Source organism: Gopherus evgoodei, chromosome 5, assembly GCF_007399415.2.
Source record: "Gopherus evgoodei ecotype Sinaloan lineage chromosome 5, rGopEvg1_v1.p, whole genome shotgun sequence".
Classification (NCBI taxonomy): Eukaryota; Metazoa; Chordata; order Testudines; family Testudinidae; genus Gopherus; species Gopherus evgoodei.
In genome coordinates, this window is record NC_044326.1 from 135,465,452 (window position 1) to 135,490,571 (window position 25,120).

Genomic DNA, 25,120 nt, shown 5'->3' on the forward strand with positions numbered 1-25,120 from the left:
CATGGAAGCAAACAGGTACAGATGCCTAGTTCCTTTTGCCCCACTAATCCTTCCTATTTCTGGATCCTGACCACTCCCCACTCTGATATATTTGGGCTGCACCTTTCTTCCAGGAGGCAGAGGCTACAGAATTTTGCCACATCCCCAGCAGTTCTGTGCTAGATTGTTTGTTTACCACCAGCCAGCAGAACAGAACATCAGCTCAGCTCTCCTGTCGTACCCCTGTAGAGCCTGGCAGTAATCCAGGCAGTAGTAAGTGGTTTGTATTCATCCCAGCTGTCCCTTCATCTGACTCAATGGTTTCAAGAAAAGTCTCTATGGAAGCTCTGCATCTTTGGTTCTTGACAATTTTGGCAGTGAGGTGACCCCTTCCATATAAGGACATAAAGTCATACTTGTGCTTAAAAAGATTTCTGTGATGTTTTGCAGCAACAACCCAGACAGATCAGTTGCTCCTAATGAGCTATTTCCTCAATATTGAATGTGCTTATGGGCCCAGCAGTGCAATATTGGAGAAGTATCCCAAAAGCTACTTTCTTACAAGCTGGCAGTTTTAGTTGGTGTGACTTGGTTAATTGTTTCTTTGCCATACATTTAGTTTTCCCTAGATGTTGCAATCTAGTCTACCCTCCGAATTGGTTCCCAAAGGGAATCCAGAGTTCCACCTTTTCTACCAGCATTTTGCCTGTAACCTTCCACTTCCCTTCTGAGGAAATTATATTCCTCTATGTCTTGGGCTTGCCTGAGCCAGTGGAGCATCTCACAAACTTACCTTGTCTTACAGAAGTCACGTTAATACTCAGTTGAGGATGATCTTCCTGCGCCCGACAATCCATAAAATAAACAAAACAGTTTCATTGACTGACAAAAGGTGCAGTCAGTCAGGTGCTAACCAGGCCAGGTTTCTTGGGTTAAAATGGGGAGATTCTTCTCCTCTCCCAGCTTCACCCAGAACTGGCCACTGGAAGAAGCAACCAGGATGTACCAAGAATTTGCTGCTCCTTGCTGTGCCCTGCAGCTGATGGTGCGTGGCCTTTCTAGGCAGCTCCTGGAGAACTAAATGCTGTGCTTTCCCCTCCACCCACCTTCCTCAGTGACACATTGGGGTGCCCCAATGTGGTGGGGTCTCCAGCAGGGAGCAGAAAATGCCAGGTACACCCTGTCACTCTCCTCCTCAGCCCAGAAATTCAGGAAAACAGGCTACTGTTTATGTACTTCAAAGGCTGCAATGAGGGCAAGGTAGCTTGGAAGACCTCGCTGGCCATAAAGATAAAGGATTATAGCAGTGGGTTTATAATTTAGGCTGGTAAAATTCATATGTTGTTTGTCACATTCCACTCCAGCCCACAGAGAAGACGAGATGGGGTAGGGGTGCGGAGGCGTATGCCTCTCTCATCTGTGATGCAGCCCCCTGGTGGTTTTTACATACATTCCTTTAATTCTGTCACTGGATTATCTGCAGTGACATCTGAGTTCAACTGTTCAGTTGAACGGAGCTTCAAGCTCCACTGTAGGTAAACCCTCCTTCAGAGTTATACTGTTTGCTACGTCCACTGAGCCTAATGGTGACCTGTTAGGATAGGAGAAAATGAGACTGTATGACAAGGAAAGAATTACTAACTTTAGGCTCCTATTTTTCAAAATCTTGTCCTGAGAATAATACAATATAAATGGCAGTTAATTGCCTAGCAGGTAGTTTTTTGCACCTTGACTTGAAAGTTGATTATTTTTTCTTTACTCCTCAAACATATTTCTGAGTAAAATCTCATTCCTAGTGTAAACTAAAATGGGTCTTAGTTATAACTTTATTCAGATTTCTACACTTAACTCTAGAGTTTATCCAAACATTCTATCTTTATCTTGCGGTTTTTATATTTCACTTACGAAATTTGAAACAACGAATTACAAGATCCTCAGCGTCATCTTTTATTGTATTGGCTGTTCACTAGTCAGTATCTTAAAACTCTCAAACTGTCACAGGCCAGGGAAATACTTCTATCGGATAGCAAGAATCAAGTTTCTAAATCTGGAATATCTCGCCATTTAACAGGTTTTTGATTGGGTATATCGGCTGTCATTGGCCATCTAATATTAAAAACAAACAAACGAGGTCCCTCTTGTTAAAGTACCTCACTTTCATGGTGGTACTTCACAATTTGGTAGAAATACAGGCATGTATAGAAATCGTTACTATTTGTGTTTAAAAAATATTATGTAGACACACAACCGCAGTTGCAGTCTTCTGGTGATGTACCTTAGGCAGCCAGATTGCAAAATTTGGTATGCCCTTTAATGTGTATCACTTTGTGCATGCATTTAGCCCTGATTATTGCTCTTGTAAGAAGCAGTGAAGTAACAAATGAAGAGAACCAGTTTCCAGTCCTGCTCTGCACAAAATACTGGACCAGATTTTCAGCAGTGCTCAGCACTCAGCAGCTCCCATTGTCCTGATGTAATTTCTCACTTTCTCAATGTCTCCTTTGAAACCTGGCCCCAGTTGTGGGTACTGAGCACTCTTGAAACTGTGTCCCACTAGTTTAACCAACCTTTGTGAACTATTTATTTCAGGCCATGGTGGTCTAATTTTGCTGCTACTTGGTAGAAAAGTAAACCCCCCCGCCCCTTTGAATTATTTGATTGACTATTTGCATAGCTCTCCATCCCCCTGCATTAGTACATGATAGATACTGGCCAGAATGTCCATACTTGCAAGCCTGAAGATAGGCACCTATGTCCATATTTAGGCACCTAATATTGAGTGGCCTGGTTTTCAAAGGTGCTGAGTAACTTCAGCTCCTAGGAGTGCTAAGGCAGATGATGGATGCCCAACATTGCTGCAAATCAACCCATTTACTTAGGTGCCTCAGTATGGATTTGGGTGCCATTTTCAGGTACTCAAGTTGGAAAACTTTGACCACTATCTCTAAACCAAATTTCTCAAGTCTGGTCAGGTGGGACATTGAATTTGCTTTCGGTAGCCATCTTGACCTTTGGATTCTCTGCTGTAGATCACACACATGCTATGGACATGTGACCTGTCAGAGAAGGTATGAATTACCTTTCATCTAGAACAGCCTGTGGTAGTTGGTCCATAGCCCAGAGGACCAAGACTTTACAAGAGACTGTCCCACACCCCAGGCCAGAGTGTTTTCTTGGTGTGTGAGCCCATATCACAAGGGAGAAGGTTTAAAAAGGTATATGAGAGGGGGGGCAAAATGCCTAATGAAGAAATGACTTTTTACCATTCCATGTGAGATTCATGGGGCTAGCGTTTGGGCGCCGACACTAGCATCATGAGCTGCTGGGCCACTCTCTAATACCTTGGTTTTCTATTTTAATTTGGAGTTACGAATGAAAGGGTTTGAGCATTGGCCTGCTAAACTCAGGGTTGTGAGTTCAATCCTTGAGGGGGCCATTTAGGGATCTGGGGCAAAAATCTGTGTGGGGAGTGGTCCTGCTTTGAGCAGGGGGTTGGACTAGATGACCTCCTGAGGTCCCTTCCAACTCTGATATTCTATGAAAGGCGATCCATGTACTAATTGCAAGATCCTTACATAACACATTCATGCTGTAATGTACAGAACTTCACTGTTCACAAGACAGCCATCTGGCTTGGGCTCAGCATGAGTTCCCTTAGGTCAAAGTTCTAAACCACTGGACTCAGCTGAGGTGTCTCTCACCACTGCTACTAAGGTACTTGGTTGCCTCCTGTGCTCCTGTAATTAATTCCTTTCTGACTGCAGTGGGGACAGTGACATTTCTTTGCAATGTGTCTTTGGATGGCTTCTGCCCCTCACAATATCCTTTGTCCTGGTGTATATTTTGACTCACACCGAGGCACAGACTTGCAGTGGTGTCCAGGTTGATGTCCCCAGGGCTCATGCCACCTTCACCTGCTCTCCTTTAAGCATCTTTTGGAGGCCCCTCTGCACTGTTATCACTCTCAGGGTGTGGAGGTCCCTTTCTGCAACACCTTTATTCTCCTGTCCTTTCCCTGACTGTCTGCCCTTCTCCCAGGAGCACTGAGGCAGGACCAATAGGTCTGGCTGCATGCAGGGGCTAGAACCATCCTTTCTGGAATTCTCCAGCATTTTCTGCCTCCACCCCCTATGCAGACAGCAAACTACAGGCCCCCCATCCTGCTTTCTCCTTATGGACCTTCATTTATCTGCCCACAGGCTGCCCTTTGTGGAGCTTTATGCCATGTTGCTTCTTATCCACCAGAGCATCTCTTGATATCAAGCATTGTACCTATTGCTTGATACATTGAGTTTCTTGCTCAGCACAATTCTGGATATCTTTGACTCCTTCTCATGTCTTTCAGGTGGCAAAGCAAACCAGTAACTTAAAATATTATGAGTGTGGTCATACTGTGTCTCTCTGACATGCATGCCTGGAGTCTTCTGCTTGAGAAAGGAAATAAACTGGCTGAACTGTCAGATGTGCTCACGGATTTAACTATAAGTTCTCAGTTCCTGAGAAGAGCTCTTCAGAGCTTTATTCTGATCATTCTTCTAACTCAGCTACAAGGATAGCACAAAAAGTCTCCAAAGAGTCCACGTCAAGATGCCATTGCAGGCACTGAGACTGTCAGCGTCTCTCTGGAGGGCACAGATCTGACAGGAGACGTTGTGTAGGTCCCCTTCCACTGCACCAAAGTCTGCAAGTTAAAACTGTGTCTGATGCCATTCTGCACCAAGACTTCAGCATCCTTGTTGCCTCTATGCACCCAACAAATGGTGCATGACAGAATCCTCATTACGCAAGCCATTGCTTCAACTAAAGTGTTGAGCTTAGTCTGTGTGTGTTTTTTTTTTTTTTTAAAGGACTTTGTTCTCTGTAGCTATGCAGTTTGATCTGGCCACCTCTCTGAATCTTTGATTGTCAAGTTAGGTTCTAGTTCCCCAGCCCTGCTGTCCTGAGCTTGCAGCCTTCAAGTTGATTGCACAGAAAGCTTCTCTTTTATAAAGTTTCACCTGGTTTGGTAACTGTTAGCCAAAGTTTACTCGCAGGATTGTTACTTTTTCAAACTGGTGCATATAGACATATCACCTTCTACGTGCTCCCTTCAGCAAGTCATGTAGTTTAACAAGAACCTGAAGCTCTTCCTTGAGTGCAGGTTTCCGTAATGTTGACCTTCTGGCATCCAAATGGCACGAGGAGTTGGGTTTCTGTGGTTGATTATCATAATCCTCTCCTCGCTGAGACAAATCCACACAAGCTCTAGGGAGAGAGGATGTGTGGCGTTCCCATGTAGTCAGATTGCCTAAAGCCTGACTCCTGGAGAAAATAAAGGGCTTGGGCATTGGGAAAGGGCACACTTTTTGGAGAGTGAATGCTCTTTGGTGGTCTAGCTAAGTTTCTCCTCAAGAACTTAAGAGCTTTAGACAGAAAAATAGCTAACTCCGTCATCATCAGCATTCCAGCTCTGGAGCCAGCCTTGCTCATGCCCTAGACTGAAGATGCCAATGATTTGGCTGAAAAGTGGCTAATAGCAAAGGAGGCATCACATGAATTCATCTGAAGTTGATTGCAGTCTAGTAAGTCTCTGCCATCTGTGACAGACATGATTTTGTGACTCACTGTGTTTTTACATAAGCAAGCAGGGACGAACAAGATGTTTCTTTATTCAGAAGCTCTGTAAGTGGGGAGTTGGACAGTGCCCACAAGTCATTGCTAGCTGCCCTGCAGGAAAGGAAATATACTGTTGCCAACAGGTTTGACCAGCTTGTAGGAGTCCCTCTGCTGGAAGTAATGTATCAGTCAATAGGACTGTGGATCCCTCGATAATCTTGCTATGACATTTCAGTTGCATGAGGAAGGGCATATATGCAGCCTTAGTGGGCAGTACTCTTCATGATGATTCCAAGCTCATAGCACGGCAAAGGTGCTTGCATCCTAAAAGCATGGCCCTACAGAAGAAATGTATCACACCAGAGTAGTCGTCACCTTTTGTTCCGTTCAGGAGGGACACTGTGCATTTCTTCTCTTGCATCCCCTCCCATTGAAGTCCAGTGTGTAATGGAATGTTGATTAACTAAGCTGCTGAAAGCTCCACTTGATACCTGTGAGTTCGTTACATGTAGGTATGGCACTTTCCCCCGTGGCGGTGACTTTAGCCCATAGAGTGAGGGAACTTTGAGGCCATTGTGCCCAATGCAGTTCTTCAAAGAGCAGCTGATGCCAGCATTCTGAATTCCTTGCAACGCTGGTGACAGTGTTCTGTCTTAGCCAATCCATCAGACTACCCCAGTAAAGCCCTTCTCCACAAACTCTGCCAAAGCTCCATAGACTTTTACCTGGAGAATGCTAAAACCAGCTATTTTTAGTTTACACCAATTCAGTATGTACTGGGAAAGAACTGTGTTTCTGACTGCATCTCATTGCTACAGCCTGGCAGGTCTACTGGTGTTCTACTGCAGGCCACAAGCTCTGCTCTGTGTCCATTCAAGAGATGTGCAAAGCAGCCCCATGGTGCTTTCGGCACGTTTTTTGAACGACGTTGCTTCCATTCAGCCTCAGGCCAAAGGGGATTTTGCTTCTCAAGTTTATACAAACACTGCCTGACATCATGGGCCCCAAAACTCTCTTCTCTGTGACTGTTTCCTTCTGTTTGAGGCAGTATCTTATTTCTCCATATACCAAGATAAGGTTTGCGTTGTTCTTGCTATTAAAGGTATGTACAGCACACAGCGTATTGCCATTTTGATTGCACTGTTTTTCCTTCTGAGTCATCTTTGCAGCTTTTTTTAGTTTCTAGGAATGGGGCTTTGCTTTGTTGGGTATCTCTGGTAAACCTGTAACTGTTGGTCTCTGCAGATCTACCTCAGCAGATTACTGCTCCCTAATGGCTCAACATTCTCTTGCTTGGCATTGCTAATGTATACATTTTAAAGAATGTCTGTCTATTATGGAGTAATTTTGCCTCCTGCCCAAAAGGAATAGATTACTGGCACAGCCTGAATTCCTCACTGGGAGGGAGGAGGGCGCAGAGCTGTCTCTTGGATGTCCTAGCACATAGAACATTGAGCTAAGGGAGCTCCTGTCATTGCCATGTGAACAAGCAAATGCCTACGAGTGGTAATTTGCTGAGATGTAAATCTGCAGAGAAGAGAGATTGCAGGTAAGTAATGACACGTGTTCAGTTCTCCATTGCATAAAGTAAATTGTCTGATACTCCCCATTGTACTGCTTAAAAACAGAGCGGACATCTGGATCAACAGCTTGTCACTCTTCTTGCTACAGCATCCTCTCTTTTCCCATTCAGCTTTCCAAAATGGTCTCCTCCTGCTGCTCTTGACTAAAATCACTGTTATGGGTGCTGAGGAAAACATCTGGGAAAGCACTGCTATACATTGGATTGTATTTCCACCCACTTGTGGCATGACAAGCCCTGGAATGGTCTATTGTGGGTGTGTTAGAGTGATGGGTAGAGGTGGCTAAGGCCTTGTCACCTCCTATTACTTTAGCTGGACAGTTGGCCGTGCTGTGATCTCCCTCCAGTTCTCTTCTGTATCTTTCTGGAGAGTTGTTTTGCAGCAAGGGGGAGCCAGTATGGTTGTTTGAATGCTGCTGTTTGCTGTTTTTTAAAGGACTTCTAGCCCTCCCATGGGGTTACTGCAGCAGGAGTTCATACCTGTACTACAGCCCAGCATACAGACTGCTGACAGGTACCAAGCGGAAAAACCCTGCTCATGGTGTGCTATGTTTTGTCAACATGTTTTTATTGCCCATGGTTTTCAGCTCTTTGTTGTTCAGTACTTTTATTCATGACTTTTTTTTTCTTTTTTCATTTGTGCCTACATTCTTTGGGAAACCACGTTGTACAACTGTAACATTTATTTTTTTCCATAAGTTGCCAAATGTGTGTGTTCTTCAATTTAATAATCACTGTTGAGTTCAAACAAAAATACAGGGATTCTGATCAGATGATACGGAAGTCCAGTCAACTTATTAAAATGCTTCTCAAGACTTTATTACTACCCCATTGGAGCCACTTGTAATAACTTTTCTGTGACCAAATTGGTTGCAGTTGAGAATTTTCTTAAATGCATACCTTGCTGTTAAGTCAGGAACACTGGCTTCTGCCACATGCTGCTAGTAATATTCAGTATTGCAAGCTTTGTATTGATATTTTGTGTTCCTGATGGCTGATCGACACTGAAAACTTACACTGGCGTAGCGTGAATTTTTCACATCCCTGAGAGATGTAGCTAAGAGATGTAGTGAAGCCAACCTAATGCCTGGTGTAGACAGCACTAGGTCAATGGAAGCATTCTTCTGTCAAGCTAGCTACCGCCTAGGTCCCACTGACATAGCCCTGTCTACATGCAGCATTAGGTCAGTATAACTGTATTGCCCAGGAGTATGGATTCTTCACACCGCTGAGCGACGTACTAATACGGATACAGGTTTGTAGTGTAGCCCTGGCCTTAGATGAGAGCAGAGTGTGCAACCCACAGCTGTTACCAATGCTTGAGAAACTGGAAAGCAGAATTGTCCCATAAGCTGAATGTACAGAGCTCTATTTTCAGCACTGCTTGTTAGCATGTTAGTGCCTGGTTCCCATTAACAAGATACCCATCTCAAAGTCATTTCCTACTATGTTAAGAGTTGATGTCTGGGTATTAGTTCCCTTTAAGTTGTGCTCTAGCAGAACCATGTGGCATTACATGTGGCATGTGCTAGTTCTGTGTAAAGTATTAAAATAGATTTGATTTTTAATTTCTTTAAGAGCCAGGGAAGTTTTCTCTTCACTTTGAGAGGGAGCGAATTGTTGATACAAAGATTCAGTGTAGGAGATAAAATACTTAAATAGCTGGTTTTGGTTTAGGACAGTGCTTCATTGGGGGTTCAATTTCTGGATCCTTCCTTTTAGCTGATCCCTGCCCCAGCTCCGGGTATGTATGGTTTGCTGCCTCTTTCCACTCTTGCTTTAATTGCAGTTGCTGCTAGTTCCTCCCCACTCCCTGAACGCCAGCAATTCACTGATTCCCCCACGAGGACTCTTCCCTCAGAGCCCATTTGTGCTGAGGTATTTGCTAAACAGCAACTCCCTCATCCTCTTCCCTGAGCAGGGACTAATGCTGCAAGATCAGGAACTCTGTATCCAGTCCTGGACCCCTGCCAGGCTAAAAGCCCAGTGAGAGTAAAGCTTGGAATCCCAGTGTTACAGAACAGTGCTCTGCCGGCAGCAGTTCAGGACGTTGGGGCTCTGAAGTTGTGGAATGGAAGTGAGTGTTGAGGGGCTGGAGCAAAAACAGACCTTAAAATGGCAGTCTGATATCATACGACCTGCTCTGGCTAGAACCACTTTGGTTGCAGCTGTACTAGAACCATTGTGCTTTTTCCAAGTACGAGTCTTGGACTTGTGATCAAAAGAAACCTTTGATCCTTGCCTGGAAGCTGATAGACAACTCCAGAGGAAGTTGGCAGCTCTGACCTCACTCTGACACCAGACATAAGGCACTCGCTGCCTCTAGGGTTAGAAGAAGTGTCTGATCAGCTCCCCCAGGCTTGTACGTGCAGTTCTGCACCCACTGAACTTCCCCACTAGCAGTAGTGAAGTGAAACAGACGAGCCCAATAAGCTTCATGCTGCTGTTCTTGAGAAGCCCAGCGCAGGTCCAATTCCCTGCTGCTGCTGGGGAGGGAACTCAAACTTTTATTAGTCTCTTTTGCATCCTTGCCCCCCAGCTGCAGAGACAGTGATCAGAATGGGGAAGTGTTGTTGGTAGAGATTTCCTTCCCCATGCAGGACAAGCACGGGTGGTGGTGGTGGGGCACGGAACAGTGCGTGGACATGCCTGCTAGCTAAAACAAGTGACATTTGATGATTTTAAGCATTAAACTAAAGGCATTTAAAAATCCCAAAACTGTTTAAAATTCAAGTAAGCAAATGAACATTTGAAAGTATAGAGAACAATTCTTCCCAGATGAATTCAGATCTGGAAGGTAGATGTTGCACTTTTATTTCAGAAGTGCTCTGTGTATAAAGGCCTCATCTACTGCTCAGAGTAATTCTCCTCTGTCATCTTTTGTTTCCTTGATGACTTCAGGCATCACACAGTAACCCGGGGAATAACTAAAGGGGTGAAAGAGGATTTCCGCTTGGCTATGGAGCGCCAAGTCTCGCGCTGCGGGGAGAATCTGATGGTGGTGTTACACAGATTCTGCATTAATGAGAAGATACTGTTACTTCAGACACTGGCCTGAGTGGAGTGGACAGTGCAGCAGGGTGTCTTGCTGAGAAAGCGAAGAGGGCTGTATTATATACTCCAAACACAACACTGCTGTTGCAATGGGACGGTTCTAAGCTAATCACATTCATGATGTTGTGGGACTCAGTCCTAGTTGCGTGTCCTAGAGTACATGTAAACTGAAGTTCATACTTAAACTCATTTTCTCTCTGTTTGTTAGATCAAACAGATTTTTATAAATAAATAAATTTGAAAATTCTTCTTTTGTGAAGTAATGTTTGTGTAGCTTCCATAGCTATTCTAGAGTCATAGTGCGAGAATTGCAGCTAAGTTCATTTGGAAAGAAGCACTTTTTTTTTTTTTTTTTTAAGGTAAGTAGGATGGGCAGGGCTGGAAGTGACGGTCACCCCATCACATTTTGTTTATGCCACTGATGTTCAATCTAAATTATTTAGTCTGTCCATCTTCCTGCTGGGGCTGAATCCGGTTCCCATTGACTACAATGCAGTGTTGCTTTGAAAGACAGTTAAAGGCCTTGAAGTAAATCTAATTACTGTGGATAAAACGATGCCATTGCTCTGGTGTCATCTATATGGTCCATATAAAGTCAGTTTGTAATGGCTTGAAATGTGTCAGACACACAACCATAACCCAGAGTATCTATATCCATTCCCTTTATGAAAGATGCTCCAAATTATCAGAACTGTCTTAAAACTTTCAGCTGTTAAGGGCTATCCAGTATGTTGGTCTGTTTATTGAGGGTAGATCAGCAGCACTCTGCGCACCAAAACCGAATACTGTATACAGAGACAGGCAGACAACACAGCTCATGCAGGTTACTGTGTTTTGGCTAACCAGTAAGATACTGTCCCTTAGTCACCAGAATGTCTTCATTCCAGTTTCCCTAGAAATGTAAACTGAACACACGAGTCCTTTTTAATAATGAATCCCTCCAGAAATGGCATCATCTCTGGGGAGTCCAGCTCTAATTTCTTATGCCCCAGAAGAGCCTGTCATGGATCCAATCAGATTTTCCAGAATATCCTTTTCCGGTACAGTAAATACGATATGATGACCCAGATTGATGTTGCAACCAGGTTCTGAGCCAAGTGCTCCCCATGGGACTGACTGTCCTTCATCTTCCACTTAAAAGGGAAATAGTTCTCAAATACTTCATGCCCAACATAGACCAGGATCGAGTTCATTCCTTAAAATAAACACAGACAAAGAAAACAATTCTATACTCGAGTGCATTGTAAGAGCAAGCTGCAGCAGCAGGGGCTGGCAGAGCATTTATGGGAAAGGGAATCCTAAGCATTAATGTTGTTTCTGTCTTGTAACTTGCCATGTGGCCTTGAATAAGTCACTTTACCCCTCTGACTTCACAGCTAAAGAGTGATTAATAATTCTTACCTGCCTCCCAACAGCAGTTTCATTAGCTAATGTCTGTACAGCACTAGAAACATGTGGAGAGTGTAGTTTTATAATTAAATCAAAGTTGAAGGATCTTTTAATCAAAGATTTTTTCATTGCAAAAATATTCTTGAAGGGAAACAGTTTAGCAACAGCTCTTGCTGCTTGACATGGCAACAGAATGTTAATTTTACTGATGAGGACAGGACTGAGCCACCTATTACATCACAGATAACTAAATATGCCTGAGTTTACTGACCTGGGTAGAAAAATGGAGCACCTGACCACCATCTCTTGACATCCACAAGGTAGTATATCAGCAATAAAAGCAGGAAGGCAAAGCAGCTCAAGGTTGTCACATAAGAGATTGACCTACATATTTTCAGTGGGAATTTAAAAGGATATTTAGAGAACATTCAATATGGATTGATGTTGCTACAGTTAAATACGTTCTCTCCAGCTACATGGACACACACATTGAATAGTAAAGACTTATATGTCTCTACTTACCACAGATTCTTATTTGCAGGAATATACCCTTCATCTTTAGAGCATTTTGTCAAGATAGCAGAAATAATCCCCTGAAATAATACGTGTTTAGAGTTTATATGACTTTTCACTGCAGCACACCTTAGAAACAGAAAGCTTGCACTGCATGAAAAGATGTGGTGTTAATGAGTAATTTAAACTACAGTAAGAAAAGATGTTACTTACCATGACTACACTCCATATAAAAAACCTACTCATTATCTGCTTGTGCTGGTCTTTGTAAAACAAGAATATTTTTCCTGCCTATAAAAAACAAAGGCATAAAAACCAGTAAATTACCCTACTATACCAGGCATTTTCCACCAGCCACTTGCTGTAGAATTGAGAAGCTTAAACCACTCAGAGAGCTAAGCTGCTGGAAGACCGAGATTAGGAACTCTTCTAGGAGAAGCAACAAAAATGTTCTGATTTCTACCCCATATGAGTAACCACACAAACAACTTTTAAGGCTGCTCAAGTGCAGTTCCCATTAAGGCAAGCAAAATATAACATTTTCACCAACCTAAATAGCCATGCCATGCCATCTATATACCATTATACACAAAGGCACTCCTATATCCTTCATGGCACACACTCCTGTTCAGTTCCAACATCCAGCCACCTACAATCCATGTAGCCACTTCCTCAAACTCATACTCATGTACACAACTAATGCCACCCTATGCATAATGCAGAACTCCTTTCCTCCAACGGATATGCAGTGTGCCATTCTACCTGACAGACTACGGCGGTTGGATATTACACCTAAGTCCAGATACACAGATCTAGAGTCAGCCACTACAAGATCACTCCCCACGCTAAGTGCATTTGAGGAGGGTGATGGAAACACCACAGGCCAAGTATGAGCTTAAATTTAATGGCCCAAGTCCATTTTTAGGCTTATTTTCAGAACCCCTGAGCAACCAGCTGCTACCAATGATTGTCAGGCCTCACCACAAACCACTGGGACAATGGTTCCAGGCCTCCCCAGATCTGACAAACCAGGGTTTCAAGAATTGAGCAAAACACCTGATTTTTTTAAACCTCAATTTTTTAAACGCTGGTCAGTGTACCTCAAATTTTGATATAAAGCCTCTGCCAAATGCCCCCTTTTGCCCTGCCAACTTGGACTCAAGAAGTTTTCAGAGGGTTTGGCTAGTTTATAATGGACCTGTGACTGCAACCTTAACTCTTGAGAAGATGCTGCCGCTCCAGCTCTAAAAGCTCTTTTCCCCCTCCCCCCACCTTTGACAAAATGCCTTCCGTTGTTTCTGAGGGATGAAGGCTTGCTGACAGTGTAGGTCCAAAAAGCAAAGACGGTACCTGAAGTCCAAAAAACGCCATGCAGATTGAATTGATTGTTCCCAAGATGCCTTCGGGATCATAGGCCACTGTTGTTTGGTAGAGCGCCTTGTGGAAAGAGATTTAGGATTAAAAAGGTATGCACCCAGCCCTGAACTTCCTTCTCCCCTCAGGGCCATTTCCCCCGCCCTCCCAACACTTGACTGTTATCAATGCCAGACTTAGACTTCACATGGAACTCGCTCTGTTTACGCTGTGCTACAATCCCCCCTCAGAACACAGCCCAAGGAAAGGGGCTTTGGAGCAGAACTCTCTCCCTACTGCCCCCAGGCCAGTGTGCTGCTGATGTAAAGGAGCTGCCAGTGAACTTGCCTAGCTGCAGATAGGCCAGCCCCACCCATCCACAGCAGTTCCCAAGTCTAGCCTCTCCACCTCCCACAGTAGCACCGTCAGAGTTGTCAACTAAGTTTCAGAGAGATCTAAGCAAGGAAGAGCCTGTCTTAGCTGTCACATCCCAGATGAGGTGGGAGAGTTGGCATTTAAAGAAGGAAGTAGCTTTTTCTCCTTGAAAACTTTAGCTAATTTTATATTAAAATTGTTGACATGTTAAACACAGAACCTCACTCTGCAGTGAGTCAATGGTTTACGTGCAAGTAAGAACCACTCACGTTGGATGATGGGTGTTGATAAATATGCTTTTCTCCCAAGAGCAAGCGATCAATGTAACCAGCTGCTCCTCCGGTGCAATTGGGATATTTTCCAAAATCCCCAATGCCACCGGGGCCAAGGTAACCCCTGGAAAGGAAGCAAAAGGCCATGGGTCTTTGCAGCACTGTACTGTTGAAAGGCTTGAGAATGAACAAGGCTATGCTTTGCTGCTCTTTAGGGATCTGCTGAAGCACAAACTCACCCCCACAGGCAATCAGGTCACCCACCAAACTACATCTCTTCCCGGTACAAGTTGCAAGGGCAAGGGCAGCCCAGAAGAGACACTAGCCAATGTCAGGTGCTCTGCGTTCCAGGCAACTAGGTACCACCAGTGCGCTCTGTAACTGCCAATTCCCACAGCCAAACTAGACAAGCGCCAGAGTCAGGCTAATCAAGACAAGATCAACCGCCAACAAGCTGTAGCGCCAGGGCAGCCAAAGCCCAGGACCGCCCAACCTTGCCCTTAACGCAGATCCAGCTCTTGGGCCCCTGGGAAGGTACAACGCACTGTGGAACTCAGCCCAGCTTTTTATGCTGCAGAGTCTTCCTCTGGCCTGACGCACGGGGGTGAATACAACGTGCTGAATACAGAACAAACCAATGCAGCATCAGTGCCGCCAGGCAAGGAAATGCTCACAGACTCCCACAGCAGTAAGCACAACGCAGGGGAGCTCCAAGAGACCCCTCAGGCTGCAGCCACTTGGAAATAAGTGGATGAGAAACCTCCGTGGTGGGCAGCCAGGTGCTGTTAACAAGAAATCCCCCAGAACCCAGCACCTTGACACTATGAGACCCACAGCCAATGTCAAACAGAGACTGTACTTGGGAATGGCAGGAAGAGGCCACACATGGCTAGTCAGCGCCTGAGGCTGGTGGCTGGGGATCAAGCACTGGCAGGTGAGGACATCTCCAATGCTGACTGCACTAAGAAAGCAGCTCATCGAGAAGGGGCATAGAGGTTGAACAAGGTACTTTGAACAGGCCTAGTACAGCCCCTATCCAGCATCCCACAAGCCCAGGCACTTCTAGGAGCATGGAGAGTTCCAGGCTGTCGCAGCTAGAAACGCCCGGAGTCATTACTTGGACCCATGTGTGTGTGATGGGGAGGTCCTCATCTGCTTGAGCACACAAGCTGTGGAAGAGATGTAGCCGCAGCAGACAGCAAGCATCAACAGCAGCAGCCCGAAAGCTCAGCACATATGAAAAGACTGGCTTCTTGAGATGTCCTTTCAGGAAGAGAGCACCTCATTTCCTTACCTCCCATGGGTGCAGGGAGGAGACATGCAAGAGAGATGTGAGCTGCTCAGACACTACAGTGATGGGGACCATAGGAGAACCTCAGAGGGAGATTTTAAACCTGTTTCTTACCTAGGTGAGTAATAAAGATGTCCTCTACATAAAGCCAACTACTTCACTGCAAAGTGGGGAAGGGGATGTTTCACTGAGAAACCCCCTTTTCCTACTGACTCAGAGCTAGTCAGACTGAAACATGGTCCCTATGTAGCAGAATAACCCGACCCACACAAAGTACCCAAAGAAGAAGGACTCCAAGCATTCAACTTACTTTGGGCAGCCAGGTACAGTTAACAGGAAGGTCAAACCCAGCCAAGTCACTTCCAGTGTCAGAATGAAAACCCACTGCGGCCAATAGAGCAGGATATCCCGCAGGGCAAAATACGGGGTCTCGAGCTTGAGAGGTAGGGAGGAAAAGGAATATTAACTGGCAAATGATCACTGAGTCTTTGGGGAAAAGACACCTTTCACTTTTGAACAGCCCCTGGCACTGCAGATGGTTGGGAGTGATAACAGCAGAGTTTGCAAGGCTTTCCATTGTAACATTGTTTTCACACACCCACAATGTCTGAAACTGACATTCACCAGGTTTGCTTTCAAAAGTGATTTTGTTTTGAAAGTCTGAGCAAAATCCTTTCAGCAGATTGTGAGCCACAGACAGGAAAACAAGGCATTTTTCCTTGTTGTACAAATCCTAGCTATGTAAAGAGGGTGATGTTTGAAACTCCGGATTCAGCATGGACTAAACCCTTGCTTGGCTCAGGTGGGGAACAGAAGGGTTAAAATAAAAGCACTGTAAATGACTGGAAAGGGTCACATCCCAGCATGCTTAGTGTGTTTCTGCTAAAATCTTCGCAGAGTATAAAAAAGCCCTGCACTCTTAGGGCATTGCTGCCCGGTCTGTGCCTCGCTTTCCAGCCCAGAGGATGGTGCTCAGACTGACATGCGACAATTCTAGAAGAGGGAGGCATTTGGAGCCCTGAAGTGGACAGTGGACTGAATTAAGAGTTGAAAATTACACCTGTGTTTTTCTGCACCCTTGGAATCCAAGGGTATGTCTACACTACGGGATTATTCCGATTTTACATAAACCGGTTTTGTAAAACAGATTGTATAAAGTTGAGTGCACACTGCCACGCTAAACACATTAATTCGGCGGTGTGCGTCCATGTACCGAGGCTAACGTCGATTTCTGGAGCGTTGCACTGTGGGTAGCTATCCCGTAGCTATCCCATAGTTCCCACAGTCTCCCCCACCCATTGGAATTATGGGTTGAGATCCCAATGCAAAAACAGTGTCGCGGGTGATTCTGGGTAAATGTCGTCACTCAATCCGTCTTCCGTGAAAGCAACAGCAGACAATCATTTCGCGCCCTTTTCCCCTGGATTGCCCTAGCAGATGCCATAGCATGGCAACCATGAAGCCCATTTTGCCTTGTCACTGTCACCGTATGTGTACTGGATGCTGCTGACAGAGGCAGTACTGCAGTGCTACACAGCAGCATTCATTTGCCTTTGCAAGGTAGCAGAGACGGTTACCAGCTATAGCACCATCTGCAATTGAAAATTGGCGATGAGATGACGGTTATCAGTCGTTTTGTACCGTCTGCTGCTGTCATGGGTGCTCCTGGCTGGCCTCGCTGAGGTCGGCCGGGGGCGCACGGACAAAAATGGGAATGACTCCCTGGGTCATTCCCTTCTTTATGTTTTGTCTAAAAATAGAGTCAGTCCTGCCTAGAATATGTAGCAAGTGTACTAGAGAACCAGAGAGCACAGCCGCTCCGTGTCAGAGCCCCAGAGATCCCGCAGAAATGATAAGCTGCATGCCATTCTAGGGGGTACCCCTGCAACAAACCCACCCGTTGCTTCCCTCCTCCCCAACCCTCCTGGGCTACCGTGGCAGTTATCCCCCTATTTGTGTGATGAAGTAATAAAGAATGCAGGAATAAGAAACACTGACTTTTTAGTGAGATAAAATGAGGGGGAGGAAGCCTCCAGCTGCTATGATAGTCCAGGCAATACAGAATCTTTTCTTTAGACACGAAATGCGGAGGCTGATAGAGCTCAGCCTCCAGTTGCTATGATGAGGACGGTTACCAGCCGTTCTGTACCATCTGCCAGGAATGACCAGGTGTCATTCCCATTTTTACCCAGGCGCCCCCAGCCAACCTCACCGAGGCCAGCCAGGAGCACTCACGGGCTGCTGCTGCTGATGGATAGCAGTCATATTGTACCATCTACCATCGAGAAGGGGATGCTGGTGTTCAGCGCTGCAGCACCCCGTCTACCAGCAGCATGCAGCAGACATAGGGTGACATTGAAAAAAGGCGAGAAACGTTTTGTTTCCCTTTTCTTTCGTGGGGGGGAAGGGTGTAAATTGACGACATATACCCTGAAACACCCGGGAAAATGTTTTTGACCCTTCAGGCACTGGGAGCTCAGCTAAGAATGCAAATGCTTTTCGGGGACTGTGGGGACTGTGGGATAGCTGGAGTCCCCAGTACGCCCTCCCTCCCTCCATGAGCGTCCATTTGATTCTTTGGCTTTCCGTTACGCTTGTCACACAGCACTGTGCTGTGGACTCTGTATCATGGCCTGGAGATTTTTTCAAATGCTTTGGCATTTCGTCTTCTGTAATGGAGCTCTGATAGAACAGATTTGTCTCCGCATACAGCGATCAGATCCAATATCTCCCGTATGGTCCATGCTGGAGCTCTTTCTTTTTGGATTTGGGACTGCATCACCACCTGTGCTGATCAGAGCGCCACGCTGGGCAAACAGGAAATGAAATTCAAAGTTCGCAAGGCTTTTCCTGTCTACCTGGCCAGTGCATCCGAGTTCAGATTGCTGTCCAGAGCGGTCATAATGGTGCACTGTGGGATACCGCCCGGAGGCCAATACCGTCTATTTGTGGTCTATTCCATTTTCCTGTGCCTAATCCGACATGGCAATACCAATTTCAGTGCTACTCCCCTCGTCGGGGAGGAGTACAGAAACCGGTTTAAAGAGCCCTTTATATCGATATAAAGGGCTTCGTTGTGTGAACGGGTGCAGGGTTAAATCGGTTTAACACTGCTAAATTCGGTTTAAACGCATAGTGTAGACCAGGCCCAAGAGGCACTGATTGCAGATCAGGAAGGAGTCAATTTGTAAGGACCTTTATAATCCTCTACACGGCAACCAAGCTGGTGCTAGCCATGCAGAGCTGTTTAAATGCACCCGTCTGCTCAGTTCCTGAGCAACCCCCTTGCGCTGTTCTGTACAGTTAAACAGATATTAGTCTTGTGCAGCATGGCTCCTAAAACCACACAAGAGCTGCTGGAGACAGGACTACAGTGGCAGGCACAGGAGAGGCTACCATCCAACAACAGACTGCATGTGCAAGACGCAAATGTGACGGTGCTGTGTATCCTACGAGTGTTTACAGCCTGCCCCTCAGGCATCATCGAAGCCAGCTATATCCAAGGATCACTCACCAAGGTATCATTCTCAGCCACAGCTTTAGCAAACACGAGTTCTAAGACGGCAACCACAAGGTAGGTAAATCCCAGTCTCTGGAGTACACCTGGAATCCGCAGATTATCCCAGGACACTACAGGAAACACACACACGACGTAAGAGAGGGGCTGCTGACGTATTACTGCGGCTCTTTGGCAACGTACATTGGTAAATTCTGGCTTCTTCTCAGGCTTAGGTTGGCCGCCCCTGGGTTAGGGCCCATGTACTCATGCTACTGCAGGGAATGTCTACACAGCAAAGAAAAAACCACAGCTGACCCATGCGAGCCGACTCAGGCTGCAGGGCTGTTTCACTGCTGTGTACATTTCCGGGCTAGGGCTGGGCTCTAGGACCCTGTGGGGTGGGATGGTCCCAGAGGAGGTGCGTGATGCACTCACTTTGTGCCCCACTTCCACAGCTTGGGGGATATTTCCTCCCCATCCCGTCTCACTGCACAGGGAGGGAGAAGGGCACAGGGTGGGACCGTCCCATGAAATGCAAGCAACACACTTGCATTGCGCCCCTTCCTTTAAGCACAATTTTTCCTACCCCAGGCTTTCCTTTCCCGCTCCCCTGCAACTTCACAGTCTGAGCACAGCTGTTATTCTCAGGATACAAAGAGGAGGGCGTGATGGTCTAGAAGCAAGAATTGGGAGGTCCCAGTCTCCTATGGACTGGATGTCTCTCGGGAAGATACGCTTCAGTTAGTTACTGGGCTCAAATAAATGGTTGAACAGATGAAATGCTCCAGCCTGTGTTACACAGGAGGTCAGACTAGATGATCTAATGGTGCCTTCTGGTTTTATAATGTATGAATATCAGTAAGGAGACAGCCCTAAGCCAGACGGCTGCCGGCATTATGCAGCACAGCTGAACAGCTCGCCATTCTTGGTCTATGACAGCACAGAACTGCCCTCTACTGACAGTCGGTCCATGGGGTGGGACTGATCATATATTCATTCTATAACAGCCACATTCAAACGAAAGCTACAAATTCCAAAAAGGACGAGCAAACAACAAATGAATTCTCTCCACTTACAAGGTCCAAGGCAATAATTGGGACTAACGATTACAATGCCTATTAGAAACAGCAAGAAACTCCTCCAGAGAGCTTTCCCCAGCAGTTTCCACTTCGAACATCTCCGCCTCAGCATTGAGTTCAGTGACAGCGAAATTGAGGTGCCCATGATAAACACAAACCTAGAAAAGCAGGCAGCTGTGAAATGGGTCTATTCAGGGGAAACACGACTAATCGCACATACTCCAGTGCTGTGACTCGGTGCGGCTCCTATGCGTAGGGGTAGCCAGGGGGCTCTACATACTGCCCCCGCCCCAAGCACCAGCTCTGCAGCTCCCATTGGCCAAGAACTGCAGCCAAAGGGAGGTGCGGGGGTGGCGCCTGCAGATGGGCAGCGTGCAGAACCACCTGGCCACGCCTCCACATAGGAGCTGGAAAGACATGCTGCTGCTTCTGGGGACTGCTTGAGGTAAGCACCACCCAGAGCCTGAACCCCCTGACCTTCTCCCACGCCCCAATCCCCTGCTCCAGCCTGATCCCCCTCCCACCCTCTGAACCGCTCGGTTGCAGCCTGGAACGCCCTCCTGCACCTCAAACCCCTCATCCCCAGCCCCACCCCAGAGCCCGATCCCCCAGCTGCAGCCTTTACCCCCTCCCGCATCCCAACCCCCTGCTCCGGCTCGGAGCTCCTTCATGCACCCTGAACTCCTCATTTCTGGCCCCACCCCAGAGCCCCCACCCCCAACTGGAGCCCTCATCCCCTTCCACACCCCAACCCCCAATTTTGTGATCATTCATGGCCTGCCACACAATTTCCATACCCAGATGTGGCCCTCAGGCCAAAAAGTTTGTCCACCCCTGTACTAGCCCATAGGGCATATAACACATCACTCAGACTAGCCCTGCTCCTGGCATAGCAGCAGACTCTCACTGGTCTGTGCTTAAAAAAACAAAAAAATAAGCAAACACAATACACCTCAAAATCAATTTTCCAATGGATTTTAAGTGCACTGAAGTGCAATTTAGCAGCATTCCACTGTGTGGCCCTTATAGTCTACCACAGGGGAGGGATAGCTCTGTGGTTTGAGCATTAGCCTGCTAAACGCAGCATTGTGAGTTCAATCCTTGAGGGAGCCATTTAGGGAACTGGGGCAAAAATCTGTCTGGGGATCGGTCCTGCTTTGAGCAGGGGTTTGGACTAGATACCTCCTGAGGTCCCTTCCAACCATGAGATTCTACGATTCTATGATTTATTCCTTTCAGTGAGTATCCTCCTTCAAACTCTCTTTTGCTTTTTGCTCATCTTGACAATGGTTCAGCTCTTGGTGTGCTCAGATCACAGTTCATCATGCTGACCAATACTGTCTCACTGTTTCCTTATATTTCCCTGTCTGTCCGTCAGTATCTGTCTGTTGTCTTTGCTGTAAGCTCTTTGGGGCAAGGACTGTTTTTATGTTCCGTGTTTGTACAGCACCTAGCACAACAGGGCCCTGGTCCATGACTGGGGCTCCCGAGCGCTACAATAATACAAAATAATAATATTCACCACAAACACTTACCATGGAAACACAAGATCTGCCAGCGTTAAGCCTACAAAGGAATCAATAGACAAGTTTTAATTGCCTTGAAAGACTGCACTCATGACGACCCTCCTTTCTAAGTCTGCGGAGGAACTGCAGAATGCCTGTAGTGATTCAGTAAACCAAATTCTTAAGCAGTATCCTGAAAGATACTGACAAATAACTACTCCTTTGACTGTATCTGCTTCACTTTCCCTTCAGTTTGTTTGCCCAAACACTGTCGGAATTAATGGCTGTGTCACAGGGAAGACTTCTGCCATGGGACCGTCACAATTTACCATGAATAAGCACTGCACAATATGTTTGAACACGAGACCATCAAGCACGATCACTGGGGCAAGGCTGCCATTAATGTTATCTATGCAGCACCTAGCACAATGGGACCATGACCTGGCTGTCACCTCTAGGTCCTACCACCATAAGCGTTAAATAAGAACACAGCCACTCAAAATGTGTGGCTGTGTTAAAGATGTAAGCAAAAAGGTTATGTGACAATATAGAGCCTTCCCAAGACTGTCTGATACCAGGAACAGTCACACAGTGCTTTGAGCTATTCTCCTGCTAGATACTGGGGGTTAAATCTTTTCCTGGTGTAAACCGACATAGAGCCATTGAAGTCAGCAGAGCTACACCTATGTGCGCTAGCTGAGGCTCTGGCCCTGAATGTTCGTTTCTGTGACTAAGGTCTGTATTACATGTATGAACCATACTTTACCATTCCAACTCTGATGTTTGAAGAACCAGTATTTTCCTCCTCCGTAATTAACAAATACCATAATTATGAGAGAGAGCCTAAAACGACACAAAAAAATAATGAGAACACAGGAACAATAGTGTGTGTCAGAAACAGACACGCACTTAATATTTTACCAGTTAAAGCATTTTTCAATCAAGCAAGCCTGTAAACACAACAGCCAAGCATGTTGTTGAGGGATCAGTGAACAACCTTCATTCAGAGGAAATTGATGTTGACTGAGGGAAGGAGAGAGCACTTGAAAGTCACATTACAAAGCATGCTGAGTGTGATTTTTGTTCATATTCCCATATAAGTTCACAAAGCTGGCTCCCCACATTGCTCCAGCCCAATTATAAACATTTCAGGAAACCCAGGAAGTAGGATCCTGCAGTTCTTCCCCATTAAATGGACTCCCTGGGGCTGTCAGATCTCTAAACCAGAGATTGCACAGATTGGTCCGAGTAATTCCATGTACTCCATCAACTTCATTTAGCAAGTCCTCAGCCCCCACCCCATCTCCTGAAAAAGAGAAAAGCATCATTCCTCCCATTGTAGAGAGCAGATAAATCAGAACACAGAGTTAAGAAACTTGACCAAGGCCACACAGGAAATTTAGGAGCAGGGCAGGGAACAGCGAGGCTGTCTTTTTACTTGTAAGCCTCCTGGAGGGAAGAGAATGACTGAGTACAATAAAGGAAAATCTAACTAAAAGTCACGCAGGAAAAAGGAAATGGAGGCTGGACACCAGGAAAAACTTCCTGCAATGGGAATCTAGCAGCCTGTGGAATTGTCTGTCAAGGGAACTGGTGAAAGGCTCATCAAAACCAGACAGGACAGATACTAGTAAATGCACTACAGGGAACAATTCTCATAGGGAGGGAGAGGAAGAAGTTATCATAATATGTAGGGCTGGTCAAAAGTTTTCCATCTAAACTGTTTTTTGATGGAAAACTGAGTTTTTGACACACTGTTTTTCATGAAAAGTGTCTGCTTTCCATGGAAAATGTCAATGTTTTGTTGAAATCCTGGATGCCTGGAAAAAAAAAAATAGAGTTTTCAACCTAAAAGTGAAATATTTTGATTCTGAAATGCCCCCACAGTGCCACACGGGAGTCATAGTTCAGTTGCCTCATGCTCCCCCATCTCCTCTACGGCAAACTTCCTATCCAGATTACATTTCCCATGAAGCACCAGGGTCACAAGACTGCCATGACGCATGGCCTAAACTATCCAAGAGGGAAGACCATGGTGCATGATGGAAGATGTAGTCTGACCAAAGAGCCACTCTATAGAAGAGGATGAGGCACCAGAACGACAACTCCCATGAGGCACTAGGACACTATTACCAATCAAAAATATTTTGGTTTACAGCCAAAATATTCTGTTTTTTGATTATTTGCTGCAAACTCAAGTTTTCATGGGAAAAAATAATTTCCAGCCATCTCTATTAATAGGCAGTTTCCTTCTCCATACATATAAACCCAAATCCAATACCATGACATTCTACCATCCCTGGGGGGTGAAGATTTCATACTCTGGCCATAATTACATTTGTTCAAACCTAGAGGAGCTTTATAGCGAGTGGTACAGAAGCCTCTGAGGCTGCAATTTACCCTCGGAATATGTCAAGGGAGCGCAGTCGCTGCTGGGAGACGGTCCACGTGGTAGCTGGGACATTACTGCTTGTGGAATCTGCTCTGGTTGGGGATCCGAGCTCCTTGGAATAGAAACACCACACAAGAGGAAAAGCTAGCAACTGCCTCGACACCTTTGCTATCCTGACCATATGGGGAATGTGGCTTTGCCAGCTGAGGCCTAGAGATACTGGACATTTTCACACAGCATAACTAATTCTGTTCTTCCCATTTCTCTCTTTATTCCCCACTGAGGGATTCCTTGTATTTCACACTTCACACTTCTTTAATCACTGGTGGGCAGGGCACTGGACTGTGACTCAGGACAGCTGGGTTTAATCCCAGTGTTGCCCATACACTCCATGTGACCTTAGGCAAGTCATTGAATCTACCCTGTGCCTCGGTTCTACATAAATAGCGTGGGGATAACACTTCTCTGCCTCATGGGGTGCTGTGTGGATAAAACTGATGCACTCAGCACGCCACCAGTGATGAGGACCATGTACAATAGACTCCCAAGAGAATAACTGGGGAGCATAACACTGGAGCGTGCTCATCCTGTGTGGGCAAAGTACACTAGGCCAGATGCAGATGTCATTTACATCAGTGTAAATCCAGAGTGATTCCAACAGCTGTACTCCACATCTGCAAGTGTTTAACAGCGTAGAATGTGGCCCACAGCCTCTGCAGCACTTGCAGGCCCTGGTCTGATCACAGAACTTTAGGCCTGAGTTCAGAGTGCCTAGAACTGCCTCTAGTGCTGGAAGCAGCCAGCAGAGTTTTCCTCTCTTGACACTGTCCACGTCACAACAGGGTAATTCTCTCAGTGGAATATTTCCTGCACCGAAACTAGCAAGAGACGCAAAACACCTGATGTGCAGTAACTGACAGGGTACACGTACACTGGAGCTGGAGGTGTAATTTTCAGCTCAGATAGGCGTACGCACATTAGCTCTGATGAAATTGGCTTGTTACAAATAGGAGTGTGGCCAGGGCAGCAGGACAGGCTAGCAGCTAGCTGCCGTGAGTACGCAACCAGGGTCTCGGACAGGATTGTACCTGGTGAGGCTAGCCCGTCACAGCTGCGCTTCGACGTTTAGCATGCTAGCGCAATCATATATGTCTACCTGAGCTGGACGTTACACCCACAGCTCCAGCGTAGATGTATCCTGAGAGTTATATATATCCACTGCACATACATTAACCATAGGTG

General features: G+C 46.0%; 2 protein-coding genes across 19 annotated transcripts in view; one reads left to right on the forward strand and one right to left on the reverse strand.

The window, feature by feature from the left end:
• The window catches only part of INTS10 (integrator complex subunit 10), a 45,136-nt gene extending 34,679 nt beyond the window's left edge, over positions 1 to 10,457 (forward strand). For 8 of the 14 annotated variants that reach the window (XM_030565306.1, XM_030565308.1, XM_030565307.1 and 5 more), the window contains 2 exons: positions 7,593 to 7,697; positions 10,058 to 10,457. In XM_030565306.1, the coding sequence (XP_030421166.1) occupies positions 7,593 to 7,697; positions 10,058 to 10,214 (262 nt within the window). In that variant the 3' untranslated portion in view covers positions 10,215 to 10,457. The remainder of the gene's footprint in view (positions 1 to 7,592; positions 7,698 to 10,057) is intronic. The other 6 variants (XM_030565309.1, XM_030565311.1, XM_030565312.1 and 3 more) reach the window with 2 other exon arrangements.
• Positions 10,458 to 10,859: 402 nt separating this feature from the next.
• Positions 10,860 to 25,120, reverse strand: part of HGSNAT (heparan-alpha-glucosaminide N-acetyltransferase) — a 29,899-nt gene continuing 15,638 nt past the window's right edge. For 4 of the 5 annotated variants that reach the window (XM_030565324.1, XM_030565325.1, XM_030565323.1 and 1 more), the window contains 12 exons: positions 23,887 to 23,990; positions 22,253 to 22,329; positions 21,517 to 21,547; positions 19,979 to 20,139; positions 18,918 to 19,033; positions 15,714 to 15,838; positions 14,110 to 14,236; positions 13,463 to 13,549; positions 12,326 to 12,403; positions 12,122 to 12,192; positions 11,871 to 11,983; positions 10,860 to 11,405 (listed from right to left, as the gene is read on the reverse strand). In XM_030565324.1, coding sequence (XP_030421184.1) covers positions 11,224 to 11,405; positions 11,871 to 11,983; positions 12,122 to 12,192; positions 12,326 to 12,403; positions 13,463 to 13,549; positions 14,110 to 14,236; positions 15,714 to 15,838; positions 18,918 to 19,033; positions 19,979 to 20,139; positions 21,517 to 21,547; positions 22,253 to 22,329; positions 23,887 to 23,990 — 1,272 coding nt within the window. In that variant the 3' untranslated portion in view covers positions 10,860 to 11,223. The remainder of the gene's footprint in view (positions 11,406 to 11,870; positions 11,984 to 12,121; positions 12,193 to 12,325; positions 12,404 to 13,462; positions 13,550 to 14,109; positions 14,237 to 15,713; positions 15,839 to 18,917; positions 19,034 to 19,978; positions 20,140 to 21,516; positions 21,548 to 22,252; positions 22,330 to 23,886; positions 23,991 to 25,120) is intronic. The other variant, XM_030565327.1, reaches the window with a different exon arrangement.